General features: G+C 38.2%; 1 protein-coding gene across 1 annotated transcript in view; it reads right to left on the minus strand.

The window, feature by feature from the left end:
• Positions 1 to 13,227, minus strand: part of MYH15 (myosin heavy chain 15) — a 171,190-nt gene that overhangs the window by 92,055 nt on the left and 65,908 nt on the right. The window contains exons 15-18 of the mRNA XM_066346779.1: positions 6,388 to 6,567; positions 5,064 to 5,196; positions 1,614 to 1,681; positions 482 to 569 (exon numbers count right to left, since the gene is read on the minus strand). Of these exons, the coding sequence (XP_066202876.1) occupies positions 482 to 569; positions 1,614 to 1,681; positions 5,064 to 5,196; positions 6,388 to 6,567 (469 nt within the window). The remainder of the gene's footprint in view (positions 1 to 481; positions 570 to 1,613; positions 1,682 to 5,063; positions 5,197 to 6,387; positions 6,568 to 13,227) is intronic.

Genomic DNA, 13,227 nt, shown 5'->3' on the forward strand with positions numbered 1-13,227 from the left:
GGAAGACTAGAGGAAGTTCTTAACAATTAGAAATGGATTTAGGAACTACCCTTGTGATTTGGTCAATTTAAATAATCCAAATCAAACAATCTCCTTTATGCTTGCATATCTATCTTAATCCCCTAATTGATCATTCAATCTTTTTTTTATTATCCTTTGCCTTTGTAGACAATGACATAGAAGCTTATCCACTTTTTAGCATGAAATTTAAGGAGGAATTTAAATGGTCATATCAAGCATTCTAATGTTACCCAATTGGGCCTGCTCTGTGAAACCCTTCTGTATGTCCACCTGAGTCTCAATTCAAAGGCAATCTGGTGAAGGTGCTAAGGACCTCACTTTTCACTTACTTTCATTTTCCATCTGAAAATCCACCCTTACATAAAGGGGACTTTATATAAATATTTCTTAAAGAGACAATCAATATGGCTTAAATCAAATGTATGCCTTAGTGTGGATTACAAAGGAATCCAGTTCTTACCTGGCATTTTGTTTACATTGGGATTTATGCATCTCACAAAATGCGGTGCTGTTGATTTGAGATTAGTCATCAATTTATTTAGGTTCTCCTAAAATAGAGACCATGACAAACACAAAATCACTTTGCAAATCACTAAAAACATTAATCCACCTCACAAGTGTCTTCAAGTCTATCAATTTAACTTAAAGCCAAGATGCATACCAACAATAAAACAGTGAATTCAAGATTCTTCTCTGCTTACCAAACACACATGATTTCTTTCCTATGCCAAGTAGTTCTTCAACTGATACAGTTCTATTATGAATCATATCTACCTGTTTTGAGTTTGTCAGCAATAATTTGTGGCTGGGTAATAAAATGCCTTGAAGAAAAAATAGTTTCTAAACTTTTCTGTCTGGAAAATATTTATCTTAGGTCAGATTCTCTGGAAGCAGAAATGAGATGGGATTCTGGTTCAAGAGACTTATTTGGAAAGTGAGAAAGCAGGGTGGGGGGGAGGATAAGGGGAGAAAAAGTGATTGTATAGACTCTGCTTAGGGAGGCTGATCCCTGCTGGAGCTCTGAGCATAAATGCACTAATTACATCACAGTTAGTCCCACCTTGAGGCAGGGGAGGGGCCAGAGTCTGGAGATGAGAGTAGAGAGTCAGTTTAGCTTCTCATTTGGCCAAGAGCAGTTCTGGCAACTACAAATTACAAGTGGTACCTTGAGATACAAATTTAATTCGTTCTGTACCCGAGCTCGTAAGTCAGTCAACTCGTATATCAAACTGCCGGTACTGGACCCGTGCGCCAATGCGCCAACTAGCGGCAGCTTCTGGAATCATGATTTGTATCTTGGAATTTCGCCTGGATCTCAAACAAAAATATGGACCGAGTTGCAGCTCGTATCTTAAAAAAATTTGTATGTTGGTCTGTTCATATCTCAAGGTACCACTGTATTATGAAGCAGTATTTTCATTAAAGCCAACAATGTCCACTAAAACCCATAACATCAAGATAAACTTCAACTTTTCCAACTTGGCTAGTTTCAGATACTTTATTCTTATTTAAAGATGTAAAATTTCAAATAAGTAATAACACATACAGATTGTAAGGCATTTAATATATGAATAGATGCAATTAAAAATTACTTTATGCAGAGATGCAACTGTTTGGAATGAAGCTCCTTTCTTGGGTTTGTTCTCCTCAAACTGTAGAGCTAAAATAAGAAGGAGAAAAAAGAAAGAAACATTTAAAAAGCTCTTTTTTGTCACAATTACCATACCCTGCTGATGAAAGCTTATGTTCGCCAAAGTTCTAGAAGCAATATGGCAATACCTACAAAAGCTTTAAAAATGCTTATGTCTCCACACAAAAAGGTTATTTCTGGTGCTTTTCCTTAAGGAATAATCAGGCTACTGTATAAAAATACTCATTGTAGCATTGTGTAGTCATTACAAAAAAATTAAGCAAAAAATAAAATTATCAACAAATGTTCATCAATAGGAAGTTGGTTAGTTAAACTATGAAAAAATAAACATAAAATGAAATGCTTTCACTTGTTAAAATGATGGTGTAGATTCACATAACTGCCATGGAGAGATCACTAGGATTGTCATAAGAGAAAAGTATGTTCCAAAATAGTTTTATATTATAATCTTGAATGTATATATAGGTTTTTAAGTGTAGTTATAATGGATGGATGATTACATACACCAAAATATTGGGAGGAGTAGATATCAAAATGTTAGTGGTCATTATCTCCCTATGTGAGATTATAGGTGTAAAGCCAGTAGCCGTGGCCACCATCACAGCCGCCTGGCCCATGCAGGTTCGCATCTGATTCAGACAGAAGGTAATGAAACAACAGAGCCAAGAACTGGTGGGTCATCACCTTTAATCCTAGTTTGCACCTGGCAGGCAAGAAATACACACAGTGGGAAAATACTTCCCTTTCCATTCAGGGCTCCAAAAGCCACTGACTTATCCAAGTTTCCTAGAATCAAAGGTTTCTACCTCACCAGCCTTATTCACCTCTGTTCCCTATCTCCTTCTCTCTGCACAAACTCTGCACAACCTGGCTTCTCCTTCAGCACTCCGCTATCTTGGCTGCTTCTCCTTGCAATGTTAATTTCAGGAACCGAGAGAGAAAGCCCCTGGTCTGTCTCATTTTATAGTGTAGAAAATTAAAGCCTTTAAGCCAATATACAAATAAAAAAGTCTCTGATACAAAGCCACTTATCTGAGGCATAAATGGGATTCCTCATAAAACTGCACCACCGCACATCATGCAACACTCAAGGGTGTGGAGAAAAGCTTTTTGAGAAGATCCTAGTATTAAAAGGGCAGGATAGGCTTAGTCTTAAAACTAAGCCTTAGGATATAATGACTTTGCTTACAGCCTGTCTCCCACACCCAATGCAAACTATAAGCGAGCAAACATATATATCATATTTACAAACTTATTTGACTGACAATAGGTAATTTTTATGTTCCTCTGTTTAGTTTTTCTATATTGTCTGCATTTTTGGCAACACTCACACATTATCTTTATAATTTATAAAAAACAATCTCTTTCCATTTTCTTGAAGCAAAAGAATTTATGCTAAGCCGATTTATTTTATACAAACATCTGTGTAGTAACTCACAAAGAGGTAAAAACAACAACAAAATCCATAGGCAACCTGGGAAGGATGGGCCAGCCATCAATATGGAAACCTAATAAAATATTCTCTCTGCCTGACTAGCACTGTGCCGAGACATATGTCATAAGGCTTAATCACAAATGTCCTACTGACATGCCCCAGGCCCTCAAAGGGAACCACTTGACTTCTTTGTATTTCAGTTTCTCCACACATGAAGAGGGAATGTACTACCTTCCATTAATTAATATATATATATATATATATATATATATATATATATATATATATGGTTTAAAATACTTAGCCACCCCCCAAAATTGTGGCTATTATGGGTAACTTGATATTTGGATGAGTCAGAAACTTGGAGGCAAGTATTTTCAGGAGTGCTTTAAGAATTACCAAAAAAAGGATATTCTGAACAATTTTCTTCGATTTCCAAAGAACATAGCACACACCCTGAAGAGTTAGAAGATGATTTCCTCTCTAATTCTCGGCTTAAACCACTCTCTGATTTTTTATGATCAGAGAATGACACATCTGGGAGCCATAAGTGATGTGACCACTATCTAACAGACTTCTCAGAGCCACTTTAGAAGCTATTAGAATCAAGCAAATGCACTGCCTGAAGATGATCAGGATCCAAACATAATAGCTTCCATTTCTCAACTTCCTCTTGAGACAGGCCAACAGGATTTCAGGCATGCTCCTGAATTATGTTGTCATGTGCTAATGAAGCCAGGAAGAGCTAAATTCTTTCTTCATTCCCTGACCATGTTAGTCAGGAGTTCCAAATCAGCCATCAGGGGCCAGGAGTTAACTTGAAGCTGGGTGTTAAGATAATAGGAAGAAGAGAATGTTAGGAGATAAGAGTATACACTCCACTCAAAGAACAGTTAGTGTTCTGTCCCATTGCCACAGAGGTACCTGAGACTAAATGTGTATGTGAAATCTGATTATTTTTTTATCCTGTGTGGATCAAACACAACCATGTTTGAAGGCCAGGCTCTTCTGTTCAAAGGCTGCCAATTTGTGACTTTTGCTATGAACTGTAAGAGTTTACTTCTGTAGCTAGCCTAGCATTACTTCATTTGTGGTGCCAATTTTAGCAACGGAAGTTCGGTATCTTCAAAGCCTTGGTTTCACGGTGCAGAAGTCTGAATTGGATCCTGAATACATCTATCCTGTTCATCTCTCTGGTTTGTTTGTTTGTTTGTTTGCTTGTTTGTTTGTTTGTTTCTGGGAGACAGTGACAGTGGAACAGGCACCAGACTAGGAAACAGAAGTCCTTCCTACCGTGGCTTATCCACTCAGTAGATTTCTGAAACTGGGGACGCTACTCAACTCTTCTGTACTTTTTCTTGTAAGATGGGAAAAGATTTTCCTTTATGTGTATCCGAAAGGGTCATGGGAAGGGCTGAGTGAGATAATATATCTGAAACTGCTTTGTAAACTGCAAACTACTAAACAAGATTAATTACTAGTTGATCAATAAATATTTATGGGGTACCTGCTAAACAGAAACTTGCTACATGCTTGAGGCTATCATTGAACAAATCAGAAATAATTCCTGTCATCATCAAGCTTAGAATAGCCCCAAGTTATTATAATATTGATATAAAAGCACTGTGACGGAGAATTCCAAGATATTTGGGGAATATCTATTAAAGGGACTTGTTATTTTTCCAAAACCACTTATTGCTCTTCTCTCTTTACAGCTGGATTGAGCAGAAGATAAAAGCAGGCTAGCGTAGGCTCCCTGCCATATATCTATCTCTGAGCGCCATTTCCTTACAGAACCAGCAGCCTGGGGACAGAAAGGCTAATAAGAGGGGACAGTTCAGAGCACAGGGAGCAGACAGGGATTTCACAGGAAAGAAGCAAGGGTTCTGGTAAACACTGAGGCAGCCATGGGTTCCATTCTGAGGCTGAAAAATTACGGAAGATTGTTTGACTCACCACTGTCAGGACTGAAATAATTTTCAAAAAGATTTGCCAGGAGTCGATTGGATGACTTCTGAAATATAGCCACCACTGTTTCATTAAGAAGGTCTTTGTTTTTTTCAAGCCAGCCACTGATGTTATAAGGCACCTTTAGAAAGACAGGAAGTTCAGGCAGAGGCGGATTAAGGTTGGTTGAGGCCCCAGGTGTAGAAGAAAATATTGGGCCCTTTACATTAGAAAAAAAAGTGTAAAGTTGGGGTTTTGTGGGACCCTTCAGAAAGTTGGGCCCAGGGCGTGTGCCTGTCCTTAGTTAAATCCACCTCTGAGTTCAGGTGACAAAAAGAGGAGAATACATAAATTAACATAGCAAACCGTGCGTTCTGTTTTTAAAAATCACAAATTGTGTGGTTCCTTTTAACTTTAAATTAGTTTGATGTAACAGTACTAAAAAAATACTCCCAGAAGTTTACTGTGCTAACCAAAGAGATTCATAGGCATTACCATTTGTGTTGCAGAAGAAAGGAAGAGAAGAAGGGGGAAAAGAAAGAAAGAGGGAGGAAGAAATATAGATAGTATTTCCAGTCGAAACTTCACATCAGCACTTTTTCATAGGCAATTATAATGAAATAACCCAAATGTCTCCAACACACAGTAACCATTCAAAAAAATATTGGCAATTATAAGGATATTTTGCTGTAAATATTATTATAATTAATCTTCAAAGATAACAAAGAAGAGAATTACAGGCATGTCCGTACAGTTGGCTTGTCATTTTTAGGTTAAAATATGATTTTATCCTTTATCAGTTATCTTTCTGTTCCATCTAGAATCACCAGAAATATAAAAGCAGGGAGAAAAGGAACAGCCACACAGAGTGGAGGAATGAGAAGAGGTGGTGAGGGTCATTAGAAACCTTTGTTGGCCATAGGTTGGAGACCATTACTTCATAGTAACTATTTCTTTATGAAAGAACTTTTTAGACTCTTCAATAAAAAGATCAATTGAAATTCCTCATTCATACAATGTTAAGTTAAAAGGAAGGACAAATAATAAAAAAAACCATGACTTTGTTAGTCTCTATGACTCTCTGAAGTTGTCTTACTTTGAGTTGGGGTGACAGAGTCTATTTTGAGATTTTGACCTCTGTGCACATAAAAATTTGATATAATATAGGTAATTTGTTTCCTAAGTGCTAAAAGGCCACATCAACTTATTTTTGGGGACTGAGATTTATTTTGTTCATCTCTTCCTTTAATCTAAACTTTACTTATATATTAGCTAAGGACTTTGGCTGAGTGCATTTGAAACAGTCAGGGCTGAAGGTCTAGAGGTAACTTACCACTCCTGCGTAATGGACAAGTTCAAAGTGAGCTTCATATTTCTTCTTCTTATCAGGCGTGGGCTTCTGGAAATGAACTGACTTTCCAAAATGGTTGTCAAAAAGTTTGGCTTTCAAAGTCACATCTGTAGCCTGAGGCAACATACATTCCTCTTCAAGGATAGAAAAGATACCCATTGGCTGTTGGAGATACACAGGAATAACAGAAGAAAAAACACCAAGAAAAAGTACTTTCAGTAAGGAAGTCAGTGTAAAGTCCTTCCCAGGAACCTAATCAGTTGACAAAGAGTAAGGATATTCACTACCTATAACTAGCCAAATCATCCATTCAACAAATAGTTACTTAATACCTACTAGGGACCAGACACCAGCAGGAGCTGGCCATGGATAATGGATGCTGCTATTAACCAATATAGGGTGTGTGTGTGTGTGTGTGTGTGTGTGTGTGTGTGTGTGTGTGTGTGTGTGTGTGTAGTACCAGGTTGGGTGGGGGGTGTCAGGGACTCATATTGCATATGACTTTATATATTTGTATATTTATTTAAATACTTCATGACTATTTTAAGGGCCTTCATGAACAAATTTTTGTACCAGACACTTTAGGTTTAAAAGGAGGACTCAGACATGGATTCTGGATCCAGAGCATTTAACCAAGAAGACAAGACATATGCATAATATGTAGACCTCAAAGTAGACAAAACAAAGGTACAGGTAAAATGTCACAAGCATGCCAAGATACAACATGACCCTTTGGCCTAATAACATAAATTTCACAATTATCTACCAACTCTTTGTGCCTAATATCCAAAGATTCTTAGGCCTAAGAAAGACATTAAAGGTCTAGTCCAGGGGTTGGAAAACTTTTTGGCTGAGAGAGCCATGAATGCCACATATTTTGAAATATAATTCCATGAGAGCCATACAAAGACCCGTGTACATCACGCGTCATCCAATAAAAATTTGATGTTGTCCCAGAGGACAGCTGTAATTGGCTCCAGCCACCCGCAACCATGAACATGAGCGGTAGGAAATGAATGGATTGTAATACCTGAGAATGTTTTACATTTTTAACATTATTATTTTTTTATTAAAGATTTGTCTGCAAGCCAGATGCAGCCATCAAAAGAGCCACATCTGGCTCATGAGCCATAGGTTCCTGACCCCTGGTCTAGTCCAATCCACCTAATACTAGCTCCTTGAATTTCCTTCACTATTTCTTTATAAAAGCAGATTAGGTTATGCTCAAATATTTCCACAGAGAACACACCAAGTTTGAGTCAATGCTCTGGAAGGGTGATGTATTAAAAGAAAATTTGTGTGCAGTTCAGAATCCTTTGTTTTAAATCATTCCACTGGAGCCAATACAAATAGGTCTAATTCTTCTTCTAAATGGTGGATCATCAGATATTTGAAAATTGTGTTTTTGCTGCATCTGAGTCTATCATTCTAATATATGGACTATAGTTTTCTACCTCTTTTGTTTATTCTCAGAGACATAGAACCTTCATTTAAAAGAAAATGTATTGAACATTTCTACCAACTCAGAACTCTTGTACTGAATAGTCCCAGGACACCTTTCTTCATCTCAAGCATGTGGGTGGGGCATGATGAAATGGGTGAAGATGTGAAGCGTTCTAAGTAAGAAAACAGTCTCAGTGAAACCGATACCTGTCTAGCTGCTGGCAGCACTGACCTTGTGGGTTCTTGGGAAAATGAGAAATGAGAAAGAGGATTGAGACCAGGGAGGATCTGAACAATGAGACAGTGATGCTGTAACAAGCTCTTGGAGGCATGGACTCCATCTTGTGCCATGTATTTTCTCATCGTGCCTGCAGTCAACCCTCAATAAACACTGGAATTGGTCGCTTAAGATTTTAAGCACGTCCTGGGATGGTGTCTGTTAACAAGAGGGATTTGGCCAACTCTCCAGGAGCGGTAGCCCCGTTTCAGGCAGAGCCACCTTCCGTGCTGGAGGACTGCCGTTTCCTTGGGACTTCAGTGAAGTCAATTTGGGGTGAATAGAAGTCATATGTAAAACAACGAGATGTCATAGCTCATTATGTAACAACTAAACCACTGAGGAGGGAAAAACACTTTCTTCAGACTATTCTCCATTTCTCCAGTCCTTGGGAGGTACAAAGCTTCTGATAAATATGAGGCTCTCCAGCAAATGAATTTCCAAATGCTGCCCCATATCATCAGTGTGCTGTATCTCACAGTAAATAGTTCGATCCAGTTGCCCAGACTCAAAACATTAGTGTTTTTATCTCTCCCTCTTCAACTAGAATTATTTCTGTCTTCCTCTTGTTTATATCTGTCACTTTCTTACTATTTTTGTTTCTGCCGTCATCCTGATTCAAGACCTATTACTGACGTGGACTACTGTCACAGCTTCCTAAAGTGCCTCAACTGTAGCCTTTCCTTCCAGTCCAACCAGCACATACAAATCCAACAGATTAAACACAAGCAGCTCTAAGTATTCTAGGGCCCAGCACAGAGCCCTCTTAGGCTCCTCGTTGCCTAAAATCAATGCAAAAATTCATTAAAATCCTTTCACAACCTGACAATCCTCCCTCCTTTTTTTTCCCTTCTAGCTATTTCAGTCTATGTGGTCTAAGCTCCAACTAGACTACTTAGCATTTTGGAAAAGGCCCTTTGCTTTCCTGTCTCTATACCTTTGCTCTTGCCAGGTGCTTCACGCTCTAACTTTTCTCTTCACCTACTGACATCATATCCATTCCTTAAGATCTAGTTAAAATTTTATACTTCTTCCCACCAGGCCTCCCTAGATTCCTGCAAGTAGAGAGGATCTCTGCTCTTTTAAGTTCTGTGGGTCTTCGACAGTGTTTTTACTACATTAATACTGGCACATATTTTTACATTTATTAGACTTACAAATCTACTTGACTGCATATTTCCTAAGGGCAGGTGTTATTTATAACAAATGCTTAAGTTTTCTACAGCATTTAATTTAAAGTCTTCTACACAGTAGTGTCATGTTAGGCTTAAAATGAAGGCCCAACATTATGTGGGCCTTGACAGCAAGGAAAACCAGGAGACCCTCAAGAGAATGGAAAGTTCCCCTTCCCGTTGTGCCTCCATGAGTAAGGTCCCCTAACCAACAACCCTCCTTATCATGGGACCTGTCACAGTGCCTGTTTATCCTTGAGTAATGGGTTTCAGTTCCCTTCCATCCCATGGAATTATTCAAACAAGTCAATCATTTCCTCCAGTGGCAACCAAGGGTCACCTCACCCTATTATTATTACAAAGCCTGCCTCCCACAGCCTCTGCCATTCATTCTCTTCTCAAGTGCAAACGCCACGTGGCTCTGCAGACCTCCCAGTGTTCTCCTCCCCCAGGCTGTGATATATGTGACTAATAAGCTGTTGTCAACCTCATCTGTCCAGTGTTGGGTATTCTATGTTTAGCTATAACCATCACTCTAGGACAGGACTCTCCTCTCACCAGTGGGATGACAAGAAGTGATCAAAAAAAAAAAGGTAGTTACTGAATAAATGTATTTGTTTCTTTAATAAAACAAAACAAAAAACAGTAATCGTTTTGGTCTTTAGACATCTTCCCAATTACACTGCAAATTCCTTGAGTGCTAGGATGATGCCTCTGGTATATGTTTCTCACAACCCTGATCATAGTAAGTTCCAAGGTAAATAAACTCAGCAAATTTTTACGTAATTAACTGACAGGTGAACACTCAGACATACAGGTTTTGGCTTTGGGGCCTAGGCTACTTTGCTGTGGGCAATAGTCAGGCAGAAAGTAAGAGTTGCAAAGAAAAAGACACAGTTATATGTTTAAAAATATACGTGTGCGTGGCCCTGTTTGGTTGGCTCAGCTGTAGAGCGTCAGTCCGGCGTGTGGAAGTCCCAGGTTCGATTCCCAGCCAGGGCACACAGGAGAAGCGCCCATCTACTTCTCCACCCTTCCCCCTCTCCTCTCTCTCTCCCATTCCCACAGCCAAGGCTCCACTGGAGCAAAGTTGGCTCAGGCGCTGAGGATGGCTCCATGGCCTCTGCCTCAGGTGCTAGAATGGCTCCTGTTGCAATGAAGCAATGCCCCAGATGGGCAGAGCATCGCCCCCTGGTGGGCATGCTGGGTGGATTCTGGTCAGGCACATGCAGGAGTCTGCCTTTCTGCCTCCCTGCTTCTCATTTCAGAAAAATACAAAAAAAAATTTTTTTTTAATATTTATGTGTGTACAAAAGTTAATAGAAACATCAGAATTAGCACACTCACAGAACCCCATTTAGGAAGCAACAACAATCATTGCCAAGATGCTATCAGGATTTAAAGTATTTTAGAAACCTCTTCAGGATATCTGACACCATTGGCTATGGTACATGGAACCTTCCGGTTTCCTGATGGTATATATCATTTTGTAGAAACAATCAAAATTATTCAGGCCAAGTCTACCAACTAAGGTGAACAATGTGATAAAGCTAGATGGTGCCCTCTGAACTCAGAAAGCAGGTAAGATGATCAGTATTAAAGGTAATTTGCTCACAAAGTTGGTAACATTCTAAAACGTTATCCTGATCTTCATCCCATGAGAGGCATTTTCTCAAAGGGCTGAGTAACTGGAAGATGAATGTGGCTTCTCAAGATAACTACAATGAAGGGGCAAGAAATTATTTCACGTATAATTTCAGGGTTATTTTCTTAAAAATATTAGAATTAATCTCTACCAATTATATGTAAAACCATAAATATGTAATTATAAGTTAAACTTTAATATATAAATGATTGATTCTCAATTCTAAACAAACTAGAATATTTCAAGTAATGAAATAAGTGTAAGCTAGTCCTAATTTTGTTTATAATAGGTTTACTCCAAATATATGGACGGAGGTCACTGTATGCTTGAAGACCAAATTAACAATTAAAGCTGGTGTTAAAATACATTTGCTCCTTGGTATTTACCAAAAGGAGTTGAAAACATGTCCACCTAAAAACCTACAAATAGAACCTGACCAGGCAGTGGCACAGTGGATAGAATATCGGACTGGGACTCAGAGGACCCAGGTTCAAAACCCCAAGGTCACCAGGTTGAGTGCAAGCTTATCTAGCTTGAGTGCAGGGTTGCTGGCTTGAGCATGGGATCATTCAGTCTGCTGTAGGCCCCTGGTCAAGGCACAGTGTCCAACTAAGGAACCACACCAAGAATTGACGCTTCTCATCTCTCTCCCTTCCTGTCTGTCTGTCCCTATCTATCCCTCTTTCTGTCTCTTTCTCTCTCTCTGTCACAAACAAATAAAAATAAAAACCTACACATAGATAATTATTGTAGCTTAGATTATTTATAGCAGTTTTGCTTGTCAAAATTTGGAAGCAACCAAGATATCCTTCAGTAGGTGAATGGGTAAACTGTAGTATATTAAGACAATAGAATATTACTCAATGCTAAACATAAATGAGCCACCAAATCATGAAAAGACATGGAGGAACCTTAAATACATATTACTAAGTGAAAGAAACCAATATCTAAAGGGTTATATGCTGTATGAGTTCCAACTACATAAATTTACAAAAAAGACATAACTATGTAGATAGTAAGAAGATAAGAGATTCCCAGGGGTTGGTGGGGGCACTGAAAATACTCTGTCTGATACCATAATGATGGATCCATGTCATCATACGTGTGTCCAAATCCACAGAATGTACAACACCAGGAGTGAACCTGAAGGTAAATGATGGACTGTGAGTAATAATGATCTGTTACTGTGGGTTCATCAGATATACCAAATGCACCACTCTCACTGGGGATGTTGATAACTGGAGGGGCTATGCACATGTGGGGAAGGGTAAATCTCTGTATTTTGACCTCTATTTTTCTGTGAACCTAAAAATGAGGCGTCAACCCAGAGCTCTGAGGTTGCCGGTTCAAAACCCTGGGCTTGCCCGGTCAAGGAACATATGGAAATTGATGCTTCCTGCTCCTCCCCCCTTCTCTCTCTCTCTCTCTCTCTCTCTCTCTCTCTCTCTCTCCTCTGTAAAATAAAGTCTTAAAAATAAATAAATAAATAAAATATTTATAGAAAATACATTTGTGTTAGTTTGACATAAACTTTTAAATAAACATAAACATTTAAAAATTTTATATATGAAAATCCTTTTTTCTTTATATGTACACACAGATGCATGCTATAAGACATTTTATACATATTGATGTATTTTAGTTCCTTTGAGGTTTGAAAACTTTCCATGATTTATTCTATGTTAAGGAGTAAGTTTGATCATTAATATTTACTACAAATTTTCTTCACATAGCTGGAACCAACACAATGAATCTTTTCAAAATATAAATTCATTTTAAGAAAGAATTGCTATTCTTCATTTGCCTGACCAGAACACCTGTGAAATCATACATGGGAAGCTTCTATCATCTTGTCAGTTTTTGTTTTCTCATTTTATCATGTCAGGAGAAAATACAACAGGAAATTACATCCACGCTGCTAGTACGTTATTTAGAATAACTGATACTGGCATACATGAGACAATAACCTTTGGATCAACTAAAATTCAGTAATATTCACAGACCTATCAAGATTTGAATCATGTCTATGACCCATTTTTCCTGGCCTGAAAACAGCATCTTGCTAATAAAATTGTTAATATTATATAGGTAACAACTGCCAGAAGCTACATCAATCCCTCTGAAAAGATCTAGTTCTTTTTTTTTTTTCATTTCTAATCAGAAAACTACAGCTTTATATTTCAAAATGAATATCCCCTAATTTTTGTGAGTAGTGTTATTTTTAACCAACTCACAGGTTTGGTCATTATCATTATTTTTAAATTGGTTTTCTTATCTTTTTTCTT

This window comes from Saccopteryx leptura, chromosome 8 (genome assembly GCF_036850995.1).
Source record: "Saccopteryx leptura isolate mSacLep1 chromosome 8, mSacLep1_pri_phased_curated, whole genome shotgun sequence".
NCBI classification, from domain to species: domain Eukaryota; kingdom Metazoa; phylum Chordata; class Mammalia; order Chiroptera; family Emballonuridae; genus Saccopteryx; species Saccopteryx leptura.